Source organism: Felis catus, chromosome B4 (assembly GCF_018350175.1).
Source record: "Felis catus isolate Fca126 chromosome B4, F.catus_Fca126_mat1.0, whole genome shotgun sequence".
Lineage (NCBI taxonomy): Eukaryota > Metazoa > Chordata > Mammalia > Carnivora > Felidae > Felis > Felis catus.
The window spans coordinates 132,123,223-132,143,649 of record NC_058374.1 but is presented as its reverse complement, the minus strand read 5'-3'; the positions used below and the strand labels follow the sequence as shown (position 1 = coordinate 132,143,649).

The 20,427-nt window shown below is 41.2% G+C and overlaps 1 protein-coding gene across 9 annotated transcripts in view; it reads left to right on the top strand.

Annotated features, from left to right (window-relative positions):
• Nucleotides 1–11,765, top strand: part of DMC1 (DNA meiotic recombinase 1) — a 42,107-nt gene extending 30,342 nt beyond the window's left edge. For 3 of the 9 annotated variants that reach the window (XM_045062375.1, XM_045062373.1, XM_023257713.2), the window contains 4 exons: nucleotides 3,996–4,112; nucleotides 8,932–8,987; nucleotides 10,259–10,338; nucleotides 11,200–11,765. In XM_045062375.1, coding sequence (XP_044918310.1) covers nucleotides 3,996–4,112; nucleotides 8,932–8,987; nucleotides 10,259–10,311 — 226 coding nt within the window. In that variant the 3' untranslated portion in view covers nucleotides 10,312–10,338; nucleotides 11,200–11,765. Of the gene's footprint in view, nucleotides 1–3,995; nucleotides 4,113–8,931; nucleotides 8,988–10,234; nucleotides 10,339–11,199 lie in introns of all 9 variants that reach the window. The other 6 variants (XM_019835579.3, XR_006601131.1, XM_019835584.2 and 3 more) reach the window with 4 other exon arrangements.
• The last annotated feature ends 8,662 nt before the right edge of the window (nucleotides 11,766–20,427 follow it).

Here is a 20,427-nt window from a genome sequence, read left to right as displayed (position 1 = left end):
CAGGCATTGTTATCCAAGATGAAGGGACAAGAATGGACAAGGGGGCTTAAGGACACCAACTATGCTCATATAGGAGAACTACTAAGCAGTACTGAGAGACCATCTGTGAGAAGCAGTAACCATAGCTGTTGAAACCTGTCCTCACCCATTTAGCTTTACTCTCCTTGTCTCCCCTTGACAGAAACTTCTAATCGGTCTAACTTGTGGAAGCACTAATCTTTCTATCATCCAATATTCTTGATATTTTTTGTAACTTCCATATCTTATGTTCAAAAAAAAAATTTTTTTTTATTTTTGTAATGTTTATTTTTGGGAGACAGAGCGTGAGCAAGCGAGGGGCAGAGAGAGAGGGGGAGACACAGAATCCAAAGCAGGCTCTATCTAGGCTCTGAGCTATCAGCACAGAGCCCAATGTGGGGCTCAAACTCACAAACCGTGAGATCACGACCTGAGCCACCCAGACACCCTTCAAAAATGTTTTTGAGGACCCACTGTGTAGGTGCTTGCTATAAACTTAAATCCAGTTTTGTCTGCCCTTAAGGAGCTTAGTGACAGGTAATAGAAGAGAGATTGAAGGGGAATATAATAGGTGAATAATAATAGCACTAAGGGCACAACATGAAAAGTGCATTAGGGAAGTGTAAATATAGTATTTGCAAGTTTGGAGGGCACAGACCTGTTTGATATCATCAGCGCCTCAAGCAGCCTATCTGTATAGAACATAGGATTCTTTTAAGACCTTGAAGAACCACTGATAATGTAGGATGACCTGGACAATTTAATTCCATTAAAAAAGAGTGGTATCGATCTGTAAGCATTATACAGACAACTCACCTCCAGCTATTTTATCCAGCTGAGATCATTTTATTGCTTTCTACCCCTTCAGCTGCCTTGCAGAAAGCAACCTAACCTTCTGACTTTTTTTAAAGTTTTTATTTATATTCCATTAATTAACATACTGTGTAATACTAGTTTCAGGTGTAGAATTTAGTGACTCAACAGTTCATACAGCTCCCAGTGCTCATCACTCCTTAATCCCCATCACCTATTTATTTTTTTTATTTTATTTTTTATTTTTTTTTTAATTTTTTTCAACATTTTTTATTTATTTTTGGGACAGAGAGAGACAGAGCATGAACGGGGGAGGGGCAGAGAGAGAGGGAGACACAGAATCGGAAACAGGCTCCAGGCTCTGAGCCATCAGCCCAGAGCCCGACGCGGGGCTCGAACTCACGGACTGCGAGATCGTGACCTGGCTGAAGTCGAACGCTTAACCGACTGCGCCACCCAGGCGCCCCGCCCCATCACCTATTTAATCCATCCCCCTCCCCTTCCCTCTGGTAGCCATCAGTTTGTTATTTAAATCTTTTTTTTTTTTTTAAGGTTATTTATTTTGGCAGAGAGAGAGCATGAGCAGGGGAGGGGCAGAGAGAGAGAATCCCAAGCAGGCTCCACACTGTCAGCACAGAGCCCCACACGGGGCCCGAACCGACGAACCGACAAACCGTGAGATCGTGACCTGAGCTGAAATCAAGAGTCAGACTGGGCCACCCAGGCACTCCCATCAGTTTGCTTGCTATAGTTAAGAGTCTGTTTCTTGGTTTACTTGTCTTTTTCCCCCATTTGCTCATTTGTTTCTTAAATTCCACATATGAGTGATCATATGGTATTTGTCTTTCTCTGACTAACTTATTTTGCTTAGCATAACACTCTCTAGCTCCCTCGACATTGTTGCAAATGGCACTACTGGGTATTTACCTAGAGGATACAAAAATACTACATAGAAGGAAGGCATGCGCCCTGATTTTTATAGCATTGACAACAGCCGAATTATGGAAAGAGCTCAAATGTCCACTAACTGATGAATGGGTAAAGCGGATGTGGTATATAGCTTTCTGACTTTTTTTTTAAGTTTATTTATTTTGAGAGCAATAGAGACAGAGCAAGTGGAGGAGGGGCAGAGAGAGAAGAAGAAGAATCTCAAGCAGGCTCCACACCAGCACAGAGCCTGGTGCAGGGCCTGAACTCACAAACTGTGAGATCATGACCTGAGCTGAAACCAAGAGTCAGCCGCTTAACCAGCTGAGCCACCCAGGTACCCCAAGCCTTCTGACTTAACTGCTGTTGGTCTCAACTTTCTGGCTGCTGCTTTCTTGATGGTGGTTCACTTCAAAATGAACGATCTGTGTTTGTTCCAACATTGGACCTGCTGAATCTTAACCAATCCTAACAGCCCCAGCCAGGGATCCTCCGGTCCTAACCCCCGAAACCATTTAATCGAGCAGCAGTTTATAATAGCAGATTCCTTTCCCAAAGAGCTTCTTATCCTCACTACCCTACAATCTATTTAACCTCATGCCAGTCAGCCACATCCTTACTACACCATGCTCATGCTTCGAGTAACTAGAATTCTCAACACCTTCATGGAACAAGCAGAATTTAAAATGACTTGTAACCATATTCTCCCAAAGCTGAGGTTAGTATGCTATGTCACAGTTTATTTTGATCAAGTATAACCTGTTAGTTTATATTCAGTTCCCCTTCTTGATGATTTCAAAGCCTAGGTTTTCTTCTGCGTCAGCTGGGAAGATTATGTGGGGGCTTTTTTCTCCTCCATTCTGTTGATATGGTATGTTACACTGATAATTTTCCTATGTCGAACCACTCTTGTATTCCTAAGGCATATCCTACTTGTTCATGATGTATAATCCTTCTAATATGCTGCTGGATTTGGTTTGCTAGTGTTTTAGTAAGGATTTTTGCACTTGGTTTTTGTAAAGCGTCCACTATTAGGGTTATTAAGAACCTTTCACTTCTTGCCAAGGAAGTGTTAGTCCCCTAGTGAGTAGATCTCTCATGGTGAGCATCAATAATATTTGTAACTACCTTGAAATCATATATTTTTTTTTTAATTTTTTTTTCAACATTTATTTATTTTTGCGACAGAGAGAGACAGAGCATGAATGGGGGAGGGGCAGAGAGAGAGGGAGACACAGAATCGGAAACAGGCTCCAGGCTCTGAGCCATCAGCCCAGAGCCCGACGCGGGGCTCGAACTCACGGACCGTGAGATCGTGACCTGGCTGAAGTCGGACGCTTAACCGACTGCGCCACCCAGGCGCCCCGAAATCATATATTTTTTAATCCATATGATCAAATGTAGTAAAAACTCATCTGTTCTGCAACTTATTTTAGAAGAATAAACTTTAGGCTTAAGTAATAAAGACACAGATATTTCCAAGATTATTCTCACTGAAAATTCATAATGAGCGCAACATCGAAGGCTTCCAACATACAGTTAATGACTAAGAAGGAAGTTCTCAATCTGCTCTCATTTACATCATGTCCTCATAGGGATAACTGGGTATTTTTTATTCATTAGACTAGAATAGTGCTTGGGACATAGTAGGCCATTAATAAATATTTCTGATAAGTGAATAAGTTCAATCTTTGTGTTTTATAAAGAAGAAAAATCACCCCCAAGAATTATCCTAAGACAGTGAATAATGTTTTATTTGTGTTTTGTCCTTTTAAAAAATTAATCAAAACATAAACAGTTCATCATAGGACTCTCAAAAGCCTGAAGTGGATGGCAATGGGGTACATAGCAGCTCCAAACCCTACCCCACTCTATAGTTAACAAATGAGCCTCTGCTTGCTTAGAATACACACCAATCCCATCCCCTGCTGTTCTCCACAGAAAAATTCCCTCCTTATTGCAGATTTTACTGTATATAGTCCATATGATAAAACCTGAAAAGGTGTAGGGGCACCTGCGTGGCTCAGTCTGTTAAGTGTCTGACTTCGGCTCAGGTCATGATCTCACAGTTCATGAGTTCGAGCCCCTTATCAGGCTCCACACTGACAGTGCAGAGCCTGCTTGGGATTCTCTCTCTCTTTCCCTTTCTCTCTCTGCCACTCCCCCACTTGTGCTCTGTCTCTCAAAATAAATAAATAAACTTAAAAAAAATCCTGAAAAGGTGTTTATTAATTCAGTTTTCAGGCAGACCCCAAAAAACCCATCGGGGGACACATTCTGGCTCATGCTTCAACAACAAGAATAAGCTTAAGAAAAGGAAGAGGAGAACTGAGAATTGCCAAGATTTATGACAGGTAAATATTTTCTTTTCTTTTCTTTTCTTTCCTTTTTTTTTGTTTTTGTTTTTTTGTTTTTTTGTTTTGTTTTGTTTTGTTTTTTTTTGAGAGAGAGAGCACAAGCTGGGGAGGGGCAGAGAGAGGGAAAGAGAAATCCCAAGCAGCCTTCGTGCTGTCAGTGCAGAGCCAGATGTGAGGCTCCATCTCACAAACCATGAGGTCATGACCTGAGCTGAAACCAAGAGTCAGACGCTTAACTGAGCCACCCAGGCGCCCAATATTTTCTTATTTTTAATCAGATTCTTGGGCATATGACATTAAATAGAATTGCCTCTCCTAAGGGGCTGTAATTATGCCACTGGCAGATACTACATGCTTGAATTTCCTTCTCAGAAAGTATTCAATTCATTGTGACGTCCCTACTATGGACTAGGTTCTAGGGATTCAGAGATTCTGTTGACACATAGACTTGGTCCCTGGCCTCCCAAAGTTACAGTAAACCTAGATAATGAAAGAATCAATTCCAACCAAATTGTGTCCGTGCAGGGAAAGCACAGAGTATGATAGAGATATATTATTCTCCTTTCTTCTGCCAGGTTTTGTTTTGTTTTTAGGTTTCAGTTTAAACATCCCTTCCTCAGGGAATCTTCCCCTAACCCTTACAGTCTAGGCTGTACCCTTTACTGTACTATATATTCTTTTGTGGTACTTTATGTATTTAATGAAAAATTATAAACAATAAATTTAAAAAAACTTTTTTTTTTTAACATTTATTTATTTTTGAGACAGAGAGAGAGCGTGAACAGGGGAGGGTCAGAGAAAGAGGGAGACACAGAATCTGAAACAGGCTCCAGACTCTGAGCTGTCAGCACAGAGCCCGACACGGGGCTCGAACCCACAGACTGTGAGATCATGACCTGAGCCGAAGTCGGTCGCTCAATCGACTGAGCCACCCAGGCGCCCCAAACAATAAATTTTTACAGAGAGACATACTACATACCAGCTATTTGAGGTTCTGGGGATAGAACAATGACTAAAACAAAAAGATAAGGCCCTACCATCATAGAGCTTATATTCCATTGGTAATGATTTATATAATGTATCTCATCCTTGCTAGACAGCAAATTCCCCGAGGATAGAGACACGATTCTCTTGCTCACTGCTGTATTCCATCAGTGCCTGAGATGTAATACGTGTGCAGTATTTGTGACTGATTTATTAGCCAACCCTGAGCAACAAGGTGAAGATTTGTAATAACTCTACCCAAAGGAGGAAAAATCAGCAAAAGGAAATCACATGAGCTCTTAATCTGGTTTTTGCCGTGTATCACGGTACTTATTATGAGCTGTCATCGAATAAACATTAAATAATCAGTTCTCCCATTTATCTGATTTTTATTTAGACTATTTTTTCATGACCCGTCCCTATAAGCTATAATATACAAATTCTGTTTTATGAAGCTTCAGCAATCTAAATGTTCTTTATTGAATTAAATAGGTAGTAGGATTTTTCCATCTTTTCACAGATATAAATTTCTTGGTCTGCATCTTAGACAGATTGCTGTGCTTAGAACTTTCCCTAAACACTTTTCACTCTGAATTACATCAGCTGGCTACATGTACTTCTCCCTCACAATAGGAACTGAGTCTGGTTCACCAATGTCCCCAGCACCTAACATGGTATGTGGCACATAGTAGGAACTCAATTACTATTTGTTGAATTAACAAATGAATGAACTCCATCTATATGTTCAATCATTTGCATATTTTATCAGATCCTCCCTATTTGTAGGAACAAGTAACTCCTGCAGTTCTACAGTCTTGAGAGAATACTAGGGTTCTGCATACTCAATAAAGGGTAATTAAAGTTATCATAGAGGTTAGTAATGTCAAATTTCCATAAATTTGAATAAAAACACCAAAACTAGATCAGAGCTTAAAATGTCAAAACTTAATTTGCTATGCAGCTTGTCCTCCCTTCTTTCTGGTCCCTAAAGATTTCCCACAAAGAATTCTTGACTTTAAAGGAAACTTTTTGGTTGAGAAGTTGATGATGCTAATAATAATGGTAGCTAATACCCATTGAGTGGCTGCCAAGTCCTGGGCTTTGCACCAAGTGCCATATATATATATATATATATATATATATATATATATATATATATATATATATATTTCATCACTTATAACAACAACCCTAAGAGATGGAGGTCATTATCCATAGTTTCCACATGAGGAAACAGGTAACCATTGCCTCTCTACAGTCCATTCCATTTTTTTAAACTCTATTCATTTTGAGAGAGAGAGAGAGAGAGAGAGCACAAGCAAGGGAGGGGCAGAGAGAGAGAATCCCAAGCAGGCTCCCAACTGTCAGTGCAGAGTCCGATGCGGGCCTCAAACCCATGAACTGTGAGATCATGGCCTGAGCCGAAATCAAGAGTCAGACGCTTGAATGACTGAGCCACCCAGGCACCCCTACAGTCTATTTTAAACATAGAAGCCAGAGTGAACCTTTGTAAAATTAAGTCAGATCATATCTGTCCTCTGCTTTAAACCCTCCACTGGGTCCCCATTTTAACTCACAATAAAAGCTCAAGTCTCTGCAGTGGTTTACAGAGCACTATGTAAATATCCCTATCCTGTTTCCCCTGTTCTCCCCCTTCTCACAGCACTGCAACCCCAGAGGGCACTTTGCTGTTAGAAACATGCCAGGCACACTTCTACTTTAGGGGCCTTGCACTTAGTGTTATCCCTGCCTGGAATACTCTTTCCCCACATAGCCCTCATTCTGGTAACCAGTCTCTCCTCCTTCAAGTCTTTGATCAAATGTTGCCTTCTCCACAATACCTGTCTAGATCTCCCTATTTAAAATCGCAACTCCTCCCAGTTCCCACACTTCTGTCTCCCTCACCCAGCTCTATTTTTTCTTTCCCCGTAACACTCATCATCTTCGAACATATTACATAATGTATTTATTATGTTCATTATTTATTATCCATTTCTTCTTCTTGCCAAATATAAGTTCCACAGGGCAGGAATCTTTGTCTATTTTTTTCACTTCTAGATCTCAAGCGCCTACAATAAGGATATAGCAGGTCCTCAATAAATATTTTCTTAATGAGTAAATGAATGGACTCCTCCGAAATCAATCAATAAAGATTGGAATCAGGATTAGAATCTGTGCTGTCTGAATCTAGGGCTGACACCTTTATTTGTTTCTTTTTCTTTTTTTTTTTTAAGCTTATTTATTTTGAGAAAGAGAGAGAGCATGCATGAGCAGGGGAAGGGCAGAGAGACAGGGGGAGAGAGAGAATCCCAAGCAGGCTCCATGCTGTCAGCACTGAGCCTGACATGGGGCTCAAACTCACAGAATATGAGATTATGAAATCAAGAGTCAGACACCCAGCTAACTAAGCCACCCAGGCACCCCTAAGGCCGACACTTTTAATCTTACACCATTTTTTAATTTGTTGAAGATGATCTATTTAGGACAGTCATAGCTAGTCCCATGGCCTCAACTACTACTTTATACAGATGTAGTAGAAAGGCATTTCCTGTTCAGAAAAAAAACACAAAATTCTCAAGGAATTGAACAGAAAGGGGTTATCAAAAGAATTCTCAGATGTACAGGAGTGACTACAAAAAGGGACTCAGTTCTTTCCGTAGGATGTCACTATAGTTATTGCTCCCATAAGTAACTATTGCTGGCCCCCAAGTATACATTATTCTCCCTTTAAAGCTTTTGAATCAAGAAAAACCCCATTTATTTTATTCTACTTAGCATATCTGAGGTCAGTGGACAGTAGAAACAAAGAATCCCACTGAATTCAAAGGAAAAACAAATTTTAAATAATTACCAAAAACTGAAAAGGTACCCAAATGGTCAAGTTTCTGAAGTAATTTTTTTTTCTGTTTCTAGAACAGAATAAAAAAAACACCAGTTCAACTTTATAGATAGCTTGCGAGGCTTCCCTCTTTCTCATCTCCTTATCTTCCTGCCATTTGTAAGTGGCCAGCTGAGTATTTGCCATCAAACATTCTTTTCTGATTCTGTTCAGGCCTTTTTAGCAGCTGTAGTTTTAGCTTAGCAAGCCTTATTTATAGCCCATTTGCTATCCTCAGGGGAACCCCCCCCCCTGCTATTTCCTAAGGGAAGTAACCTGACCCATAGGGTGCTCAGAGTGTATAGCCTAATCTCTACCCCTCTAACAAAACAAAACAAAACAAAACAAAACAAAACAAAACAAAAAACAAAAAACAACTTTGAGAGGTATTTTAGTCTAGTGGTTAAGAACATGACCTTTGGGGGCGTGGGTTAAGCGTCTTGCTCTTGATTTCAGCTCAGGTCACCATCTCACGGTTCGTGAGTTCAAGCCCCACATCAGGTTCTGCCCTGACAACACAGAGCCTGCATTGGATTCTCTCTCTGTCTCTCTCTCTGCCCCTCTGCCACTTGTTCTGTCTCTCTCTCTCAAAAAAAAAAAAAAAACAAAAACAAAAAACCAAAAACATGAGCTTTGGAGTCAAATACTTTAGTCTCTAATCTGGCATGATCATTTACCAGCAGTGTGCCCCCTGGTTACTTCTCTCTGAACCTCAATCTTCTCTGTAAAATGTGGATAATAATACATACCCAAGGGTTCTCATAAGATTTAAGTAAAATAATATAAAGGAGCCTGTAGTAAATTAGTAAATACTTAATAAATGAAAGCTATTAATATTACTAAACAGTCACCACAACTTGGATATAATAACAGTACAAAGTAACAGTAGGCTCTTTCTCTTGTGATCAGTGATTTTCAAATTTTTATTTCTTGTTTATTAACCTTTTACTCAAGCTTTAGATATTCACTTCCAACTGCTTACAGAACTCCTCTCCAGGAGTATCCCACAGGTACTTTAAACAGAACATATCTAAAGCTAACTTCTTAGTCTTCTCTTTCTTATCTACAAAACAAGTATCTCCATTCCAATTTTTTATTCATGCTATTCCTTCTACTTGGAATACCACCCAGTTCTGCCTCAAAAGCCTCTTCAGAGGCTTATCTATGAGGCCTTCCCTAATCAACCTAGTTGGGATAATGCCTCCTCTCTTCAGAGTTCTATAATATATATATTGACTTTATGAAATTTACCTTACTTTGCATATCTGTCATTTGTCATAGTTCCACCTGTTAGACTTTTTTTTTCTTTTTCTTTTTTTTTTTTTTTTTGAGAGAGAGAGAGAGAGAGGGCACAAGTGAGCAAGGGAGAGAGAGAGAAGCAGGGTTTGTGCTCACCCAAAGCAGGGCTCAAACTCACTCATCCCAAAGCGGGGCTCATGCTCATGAACTGTGAGATCGTGACCTGAAACAAATTCTCATGCTAAACTGACTGAGCCACCCAGGCGCCCCTCACCTGGTAGACTGTCTATTTTTGTGAAATCTGTAAGATCTAGTATATAATAAGGTATGATTTTCATAAGCTTAAAAACATTACTTTCTTGCAAGTAAATATAAAACATATGTCAAAGTCTTGTTTCAACTCCTTAATTGATGAAGACATTGATTCAAAGGATAATTTGACAGAGATTTACGTAGTCAATCAAAGGAGTGATGAAATAAATTTGCAAATAGATGGAAAACTGGTTAGTATCCTACAAGGTGATAAATTATAACATTTGAAGTTGTCTTTTCTACTGGAGGGAAATCAGTTGCTTCTCTACACAATGATTCCAGTGCTATAGCCTGGCATCATTTGCGTTACCCCCAGACAAAACTCATCTCCATTGCTATCGGTTTTCTACAAATTAACCTTGACTCCTACAGTGTTGTAGAATAAATTAAAAGGTAAAATTTTAGGGGTGCCTGGGTGGCTTGGTCGGTTAAGCGTCTGACTTCGGCTCAGGTCATGATCTCACGGTCCATGAGTTCGAGCCCCGCGTCGGGCTCTGTGCTGACAGCTCAGAGCCTGGAGCCTGTTTCAGATTCTTTGTCTCCCTCTCTCTCTGCACCTCCCCTGTTCATGCTCTGTCTCTCTCTGTCTCAAAAATAAATAAACGTTAAAAAAAAATTAAAAAAAAAAGGTAAAATTTTAAAGACCATACAATCACATACAAATATGAAATGTCAAAGATTTTATTTAACTCATTAATTAATGCAGGAACCAATACAATTTTATAACCAGATCAAAGAAAAAATCAAATGAGCACACATATGGAGCCAAATGAGGAATGCTAACATGAATTATAAATTGATCAAAAGCAGGTCAGTATCCACAGGACAATAATCCATTGTATTCCTCCTCATACAATTTGCATTTCTATGGACAAGAATAATTTGTATTACTCTTGGTTACCTACAATTTACAGAGTTGTAAATAGCTCAAAGACAATGGAAGGCAGAGTCCTCACAGAACTGGGGAACTGGGAAGGGTGTCCTGGGCAACCTATTTTTCTTTTCTTTTCTTTTTTCTTTTTTTTAATGTTTATTTTTGAGAGAGAAAGAGAAAGTGAGAGAGAGACAGAGTGTGAGTGGAGGAGGGGCAGAGAGAGAGGGAGACACAGAATCCAAAGCAGGCTCCAGGCTCTGAGCTCTGAGCTGTCTTCACAGAGCCTGACGTGGGGCTCAAATCCATGGACCGCAAGATCATGACCTGAGCCCAAGTCAGACAGACGCTCAGTTGACTGAGCCACCCAAGCACCCCAACCTATTTTTCCACTGAAGGCCCTCAGTAACCTTTCAGTTCACTTCAAAGCCTTTCACAATTTTCCCCTGCGTTAGTTTAGTCAGTAGGAATGTGCACATCCCTTTCAAATCGGGGCCCCTAAAAGTCTGCTACACAATGCCTGAGAATATACTAAAAGAACCCCCTAGTTATTCCTTCTGCCTATTTCCAAGTTTGGGGTAATTTTTCTTGATATTCAGAACCTTGCAAATGGAAGTTGTTCAGTAAGTGTGAGAGTTGATAATACTTGTGGGTAAATTTCTGTAGTCCACATTTAGCTCTAGCAACTCTGAAATGTCTCTGGAGACTCAGACTGATAGGAGTGTGATGCTTGTGACATGAATATGGTATTTATAGAAATGGAGCTTTTTATAAACTTCTGTTCCCTTGTATTCTGTTAGCCCCGAGATGCCTGAAAATGAAGCCACCTTCGCAATAACTGCTGGAGGAATTGGGGATGCCAAGGAGTAGGTGGCGAATTGATGCAAATTGCTTCTTAGTGCTTATTAGGAGCTAAAGAAATGGCAAAGCAGTCTCAAATTTCAGGTCTCGAAGTAAGAGTTTGTTTTTTTCATGTGTTATTGTTAAAGGAAAGTCAGCAAAAGAAATTTAAATCTTACATTTACGCTCAAAGTCTCTGATGTGTAATAACTATACATTGAATGTCAATTCAGGAGTATATATAAACTATTGAAATATATGTAAACCTATTGAAAACTAGAAGGGAGAACTGATCCCCTCACTTTAGTGTGCAAATAAGACACTAAACAGATGGAAAACCTGAGTTCGAAAATGTCCCATTCCCTCTTGAACACTTAACAGAGATAGATGCACTTCCAAAGGAGGGAACCGTTTAAGGAAGGAATGTTTACAGGACACACAAAAAAGTTTTTGTTGTATTTACAGCATTAAATTGTATATTCACCTTTAGCAACAGAAAAGAAATATTAAACTAAATTTTAAACCATTTGACTTTTTGACAAGTTGAAATTACTTTTTAAAAACGTGTTTTTTAAATTTTTTATTTTTTACAAACATTTTTTATTGGGAAGATAAAGAGGAAGGTAACTAGGAACTTTATAGTTCAGGGTAATCAATAGTGCATGAGTTTTATATTTTAAGTTTGGGGTAGAGAATTCAAAATATTAAAAAGATATATTAAAGTTAATTTCATGTAAAATTTCTGAGTACTAATTTTAGAAATGTACAAAAAAATATTGTTTTTCTGTGACACAAAAATAAAATGTAGTTTTCAAAATGAATGTATGATTAAAAGTATTTAAAAATTAAAATACTAGCAATATTTACAATGACAATCTTTATTGACCACAAAAAGATTTCATAGCTTATGTTGCATCACTTCATATGAAAATACAAGGATTGAAAGTACCATTTGTTACAAAAGGTATTTGATTATCCATTGTCATTCACTCACCAATGCTTGGAGCTACAAGATGTACAAGGAAAGTATGATTCCTGTCCTCAAAGAATGTGAACACTAGTTAAGATACCAGTGTTAAAATACTAATAGTTGTGAAAGAATGAGAGAGAGAGCAAGTGATTATATAATTAATCAGTAGTGTGGTCTTGGATTATAGGATTGCAAAAATGGGAGAGGAAAGGTTAAGCTGTGGGACAGCATGTGCAAAGGCAGAGAAGCTGGGATTTGGAAACAGAGACTAGCCTGACAAGCAGAAATTGTTCAGAGTGGTGTACTGGGAAATAAGAGCTTTTTTTTTTTTTTTTTTTTACTTTTTTTAAACCACAGAAGCTGCTTCTCTGAATAAGCAGAGACAAAGTCATCTAGGAGCAGATTTTCTGTATTCAGCAAAGTCAAATGGCTTCTTTTCGTATACAAATATAAATGCATACTTTTGTCCTGGGGAAGGGAAGATTTTGTTACTTGATAAAAACTGAGTGACAACTAAAGAGACCACGGTTTGTGGAGCCTTGGAGGGGAATGGACTAATTTATGTAGAAGCCCAGAGCCTTTTTGGTAGGAAAGGAAATAAAAGTCCCAAGATTGGAAATTCAGAAAAATTTTCTGGGTTAAACTGAGTAACCCCCTCACCAGTGAGAATTTACCAAGAGGTGGGTAGTGGGTTTGGAAACCAGGGCTTAATACAAGAAAGAGCCTATATAGTTCTGCGGAGAGGCTAGTTTTAATATGGCATGTAGCTAAAGCTCTCTGGGTCCAGCTACTCTTTTGTGTCCTGCTCTGGAGAACAGTGGCTGAGAACTGAGGACAGTGAATTAAGAAGCTGTGACCTTGGGGCCCAACTTTGGGACAGCACAGCAGATTGTGTGGCACCCATGGAATTCTGCTAGGCCAGGGTTCAATTTGTCAGGGCTTTCAGTCCTCCCTCTCCACCTGACTATAGAAACAGCTCTCGCCCCCTATTCTAAGGGGGACAGAAGAGCTCAAAAAGAGATTTTATTGGTCAGAATTCGTTTGGTTGCAAGCCACAGAAACTCAGGGCGGCAAATGGAAGACACGAATACATTGGCTCATGAAACTGAAAAGTCCAGAAGTAGTGCTGACATTGGCCACAGATGGAGCCAAGATCTCAAACAGCATCATCAGGACTTGCTCTTCCTGCCTCCTTTTCCTGTTCTGATGATTTCCATGCTGCTATTGTTTTCAGACAGGCTTTCCCCACACAGTAGCCAAGAAGCTGCTTGCAGCTCTAGGCTTACATCCCACGAAATTAAAAAAACCCACTAGAAAAAGCATGCCTTTTCCCCTCCATTATTCATTCTGTAGAAAAACAAAAAACAAAAACAAAAAACAAAGACTACCAAATGAGGACAGAGGCTATGTATTCGCAGTTTGCTATGGCAAGAGAGTTAGTGACCTCCATTTGCTTTTGGTAGAGACTCAAAGGCAGGCAGAGGAACGGAAAAGCTTTATAGTAGAAAAAAGGAAAGGCTTTAGGTGTGCTCTGGTTGGACGTTGTGGCCATGGGAAGTTGGGGGATTAATCTGATGGTGATGTGGAAAATGGATAAAGGAAATAACATTGGCATCAGGGAGACAATTAGGAAACAGTTATAATAACAAAATTGTGAGATAAAGAATGGGACTGGAGGGGTAGCAGTGAAATAGACATTTCAAAAGTAATTAATGGGGCACCTGTGTGGCTCAGTCGGTTGAATGTCAGACTCTTTGATTTCGGCTCAGGTCTCATGATTCCAGGATGGTGAGATCAAGCCCCATGTCGGGCTCCTCACTGAGCATGGAGCCTGCTTAAGATTCTCTCCCTCTCTCCCTCTCCCTCTCCCTCTCTCTCTCTCTCTCTCTCTCTCTCTCTCTCTCTCTCCCCACCCCCCCCCCCGTCTGCCTCTCCCCTGCTCACATTCTCTCTCTCTCTCAAATAAATAAATTAAAAATATATATTTTAGAAAAAAAACAAAAGGTAGTTAAGAATTGGTGTGAGATTCAGTAAAAAACAGGAGTCACAGGTGACAAAGTTCTCTGACCTATGAGAGGAGATTATGTTTGTATCATGAACAGGAACGAGGAAGTGTCAGAGATTAGGGCTTTTACCTCGGAAGGTTAGTGTATTTGTTTGCTAGGACTGCGAAAACAAAGTACTACAAACTAGATAGCTTAAACAACAGAATTTTATTGTCTCATGGTTCTGGAGGCTAGAAGTCCAAGGTCAAGGTTAGTTCCTTCTGAGGTCCATGAGGGAGAATCTGTTCCATGCCTCTTCCCTAGCTTCTGGTGGTTTCCTGGTGAGCTTCAGCATTCCTTGGCTTGTAGAAGAATCACCCCATCTCTGCCTTCATCTTCACATGACATTCTTACTGTGTGTGTGTCTTTGTGTTCAAATTGGCCCTTTTTAAGGGTATCAGTCATGTTAGATTAGATGCCCACCCTACTCTAGTATGACCTCAATTTAACTAATTACATCCATAATGACCTTATCCCCAAATAAGGTCACATTCTGAAGTTAGGACTTCAATATATGAATTTTAGGGGGGGGGACACAAACCCATAATAGCAGTGAGTAAGAATCAGGTGCAGTCAAGGGTCAACCACTGATGGCTTGTAACTTCCTCAGGAGCTTCCTGGGGGTCATCTGAAATCGGTTCCCAAGGTGGAAGGCAGGGGGAGACTGAAGAAAGAGGCAAGGCTTTCTGTTGGTGGGTGGTCATTTTAGTAAGCAAAGGGAACTTAAATATGAGGCTTGTCTTGGGCAGCAGTAAGACAAATGGATCCCTGCCCCTGCCGGCCAAATCTTAAAAGTATATGTAGAGGCCTTAACTGGTTACGTATTATACCATGCAGGTATTCTCAACTTCACATCACTATCTCAAGGCTATGTCCTTGGCAAAATGGGAAATACAAGTGAAATCCATACTCCAAGGACAGAGGAAGGGCAAGGAGCCTCTGATCACCTGAGTCCAGCTCACAGGTCAATAGGCATTCAGGTCTTCTCCATGACCTCCCTGCAAACCCTCCATGACCATCCCCCCAGGATGCACAAAACATAATCTCTACTCAATACTGGCTACAGTCAGAAACATGTAAGTCAAGATCTGGGGAAACCTAGTATCTATTTAGAAAATGAAGAGGTTGAGGGGCCCCTAGGTGCCTCAGTCAGTAAAGCATCTGGCCGACTCTTGATTTTGGCTCAGGTCATGACCTCACAGTCATGAGATTGAGCCCTGCCTTGTGTTCCTCGTTGGGTGTGGAGCCTGCTTAAGATTCTCTTTCTCCTTCTCCCTCCATCCCTCCTCTGTGCACTCTCTCTCTCTCTCTCTCTCAAAAAATAAAAATAAAAAATAAAATAAAATAAAAATGGCCTTAGAAAATGAAGGCGTTGAAATAGAGTATCTCTGCCACCCCTTTCTTACTTTCCTGTTCAATTGTTCCTTAAAGAGCAAAGAAAAACCAAGTTCAGAAAGCCAGAAGATCAGAATAAGGTGGCCAAGTCAAAAATAGGGAATCCAGTAGACAAGACACCCGAGAAGAGGTATCTTCCATGGAGAAAAGAGGGGTTGGGACCTTGGAAACCAAGCTGCAGCCAGTCAAATGTTCTTCACCTGACACTGACTTGGATATAGTAAATATGTATACTTTTTTGGTTGTGCAGTTTCCATCTCTCCATCATAATAGCACCCTGGTTTTCTTTTCTTTTCTTTTTTTTTAAGTTCTTCTTTATTTTTGAGAGAGCACACAGGGAGGAGCAGAGAGAAAGGGAGACAGAGAATCCCAATCAGGCTCTGTGCTGTCAGCACAGAGCCCAACGTGGGGCTCAAACTCATGAACCACGAGATCATGACATGAGCCTAAACCAAGAGTTGGACGCTTAATGACTAAGCCACCCAGGTACCCCACTCTGGTTTTCTTTTAAAAGTTACCTCTCAAAAAAAAAAAGAGTTACCTCTCCCCTAAAAAGATTTTTTTTAACAAAAGGGGAGGGGACTCAGTCAGTTAAGCATCCAAGTCTTGGTTTCGGCTCAGGTCATGATCTCATCATGATCTCATGGTTCATGAGTTTGAGCCCTGTGTCAGGCTCTGCACTCATAGTGCAGAGCCTGCTTGGGATTCTCTGTCTCCCTGTCTCTGCCCCTCCCCCACTCACAGTCTCTCTGTCCCTCTGTCTCTCTCTCTCTCTCAAAATAAATAAACTTAAAAAAAATTGTTAGGGGCGCCTGGGTGGCGCAGTCGGTTAAGCGTCCGACTTCAGCCAGGTCACGATCTTGCGGTCCGTGGGTTCGAGCCCCGCGTCAGGCTCTGGGCTGATGGCTCAGAGCCTGGAGCCTGTTTCCGATTCTGTGTCTCCCTCTCTCTCTGCCCCTCCCCCGTTCATGCTCTGTCTCTCTCTGTCCCAAAAATAAATAAAAGTTGAAAAAAAAAATTTAAAAAAAAATTGTTAAAAAGAGTTACCTCTCCCCAATTCATATGGTCTATCCTGAGACATTGGACACTGAGTGACAGTTGCAAGGATTAAAACATGGGTTAGAAGCTATTCATTCGTGCAGTGACAGCAGGGCAGCAGAGCCAGCAGCAGTGGCAGTGACCTGGCAATCTGTTCCTGCTGCTAGACTGCAGGTTTCTGAAACCTAAACTGCAGTGTTGCTCAGACTCCCGTCCATTCCCAGGGTGGTTTTCCAGCCTCCTGCCAATTCAGTGACTCCTAATGTCCTTCTGACAAATTTTCCTTTGTTTCAGTTAGCCAGAGTTGGACTATACTACTTGCAGCCTAGAATTCCAACCAAGGCACAGAGAAAGTGACTCCCAAATGCTGCTTCTGGGGAATGGAGAAAAAAGAAGCCAGGAGAGGCTTGCTTAACACTCAGATGAGAGACTCCTCCTCTATACCGGTCTTTAATGGTTTAATTTTTTTAACATTTCTTTCTTTTTTTTTTTTAATTTTTTTTAACGTTTTATTTATTTTTGAGACAGAGAGAGACAGAGCATGAACGGGGGGAGGGGCAAGAGAGAGAGGGAGACACAGAATCGGAAGCAGGCTCCAGGCTCTGAGCCATCAGCCCAGAGCCCGACACGGGGCTCGAATTCACGGACCGCGAGATCGTGACCTGAACTGAAGTCGGACGCTTAACCGACTGAGCCACCCAGGCGCCCCAACATTTATTTCTTATTGAGAGACAGAGAGAGAGAGAACATGAGCATGGGAGGGGCAGAGAGAGGAGGAGACACAGAATCCGAAGCAGGCTCCAGACTCCCGAGCTGTCAGCACAGACCCTGACACGGGGCTCGAACTCACAAACCGTGAGATCACGACCTGAGCCGAAGTCGGGACGCTTCACCGACTGAACCACCCAGGCGCCCCAACCAGTCATCAATAGTTTAAAAGGAAAGTTGAGATTTTACGTGGCTGAATATAAAAGAAAAACTGAAAGATAGCAGTGTCTTAAAATCAAGGTTTGTATTTCTCTCATCGGCAAGTAACCTGAAGCCAGGCAGTCCAGAGATGCTATGGTGCCTCTACTTTCTCCTCAGGACCCCTGCTTTGTCATTAGGCTCTGTCTTTCTGCTTGACCACCCTAGCTCTTGGCTTCCGTCCTCAAGGTCACCTTATGGCCTAAGATAGTGCTTGGAACTCTAGTCAGAGAAACCAAGCTGGGGGAAGAAGCATGAAAGGCAGAAGGGAAAAAAAAAAAAAAAAAAAAAAAAAAGGTTCCTTCCAGCTGAGTCAGCCCCTGTGAAGCAGCCCTCCCACACAACACTTCTGCTTGTGTGTCATTGACTTGAACTCAGTCACACGGCCTACAAAGAAGTAGGGAACTAGTCTTTTGTTCTAGACGGCAATATGCCCAGCTAAAATTTAGAGTTCTGTAATTAAGGGGGAAGGGGAGAACGGCTGTTGGGTAAGCAAACTAGCAGTCTTTACCACAAAATCTTTCACTTTCTCAGCAAAGACACACTGATCAGTAGTCTGTCTACTTGTTTTCTACTTGTACAGGTAGAGCTGGTTGAAGAGCGTATCAGTTAGAATGCCTTCAGCTGCGGGGGCACTTGGCTGGCTCAGTGGAGCATGTGACTCTTGAGCTCAAGGTCATGCGTTGAAGCCCCACATTGTGTGTAGAGATTACTTAAAAAAAAAACAAAAAACAAAAAACAAAAGAATGCCTTCAGCTGCAAATAACAGAAAACCCAACTCAAAGGAACTTAAGCAATGATGAAATATGCCATTTCATATAATAAAAGTTTCAGAAGTTGACCTTACTAATTAACTAGTAAGTTCATTAATGTAACTAATATTAAGTTAATAGCAACTATATCATGTCATCAAGGGCTCACACTCTTCCTGTTTCTTCACTTTCCCATCCTCAGTGCTGGTTTGTTCTCCAAAAGTTCCTCTCACGGTCAAAAGATGGCAACAGCCGTTGTACCTTCACATCCTAGCATGACAACACCTAGATAAAGTGGCAAGAAAGCAGCCCACTTGCACAGCTGCATTCAGCTCGTGGGTTGGCTGGAGGGTCTAAGATGGCCTCACCCGTATGTCTGAGGTCTTGGCAGGGATGGAGGGGTGAAAGGGTAGGACTTCTCTCTGTCATCATTCAGTAGTCTAGCCAGAGCTTCCACCTGGGAGCTGGGTTTCAAGAGAGCAAGTGCTTATCAAACCTCTGCTTGTCTCATGGGTGCTAATGTCCCATTGGCCAGAGCAAGCCAGGCACCAAGCCCAGAGTCCTAGTGGGAGGGGACTGCCCAGGGGCTTGAATGCCAGGAGCTGGAGTTCCTTGGAAGTCATCAGGATAACAGTCTTCTACAGGGTATTCTGTTGGGCCTTTGCAGGTAGGGAGACATCATCTTCAAGAGCTTACAATAGGGTCGGAAACATGAGACACAAGCTCTTAGAAAGTTAAATAGCAACACGGGATTTAAATATTTAAATAACATTTTAAGATGATGTAAGTCTGATGGTAGGCTCAGAGAAAGGGGTTTGGACCTGGGAAGGCTAGCTGGAATTTTCCCAAGAGGTCTTATATAGTGGTGAATGTTTCATGCTTCAGGGGCAGGCCTTCAAAGTCTTCCTCTTCAATGTGTTTAGTGCCCCAGTATTGATTAATTTCTAAAGAAATGGCTCAGTCTGACTAAGCAACATAAGCTGCCAAGGAGAGTATACCAGAATGCCTGTGATACGGAAGAATGGACTTTAATGGCAAGCAGACCGGATGTAAAGATTGACCTGAACTACACATTGCCTCCCGTGAGCAAGTTCAAGTGAAGTTAAGGTTGCTTGATGAACATGGAATCAAAATAAGGTTTCTTGGGTATAAATCTTAAATTCTTAATGGGCTCTGATGGCCCACTGCATTTATCCTCATTCATTCATTCACATGTATATTTTAAATATGTTATGGAGTACTTAAGACAAAAAAGTATAAAAAATAATGCAATGAATTATTTGTGAAATAAAATATTACCAATATAACTGGAAGACCCTGAATATCCTCTAGGATTGAATCTCTTTCCTCCCCCACAGAATTATTCACTTTTATGAATTTGTTTTCAAATACTCCCATATATTTCTTTATACTTACATTACATATATGTGCATCCCTAAGTTACAAAGCATACTGTCTTGTATTCCACCAATACTGAAACACCAGTTAGTTGCCAAGTACAACAGATACAGTAATGATTAATCGAGACAGTCTCTGAGGCATGAACTTGCAGGGAAAATCACCCAAATCACCCAAATAACCACAAAGCAAACAGCAAACAGCTACAAAGCAAAAGGCCAGGTAGCTATGAGAGTACGCACTGAGGGAACTGCCTTGTCTGGGGTTGACCTGACCGGGTTTGGGGCAGATACGAAGACCTGCCAGGCAGCCTGGACATTCACATTGTCTGGACAAGGCACCCTCTGCCTTGGGTAGCTCTTGGATGGCTACTTTGCCAACCTTCCCTCCACCCACTTCCTCAAATACTTTCACTCCTTGTTGGCAGAGAGCAAAAAAACCTGTCCTGAACACTACAGTCCCAATTCAATTCACAAGTACTGCCCAGGGAGTCAACTCCCTCATTTCCCAATCTAAGAACTGGTCTTTGCAGCAATTCCAATAGGTAGAGGAGGTAAAGCCATGTGAATCTACTCGCCCTGACTTCTCCACTCCGAGCAGGAGTCCGTTAGGGGAAACAACAGG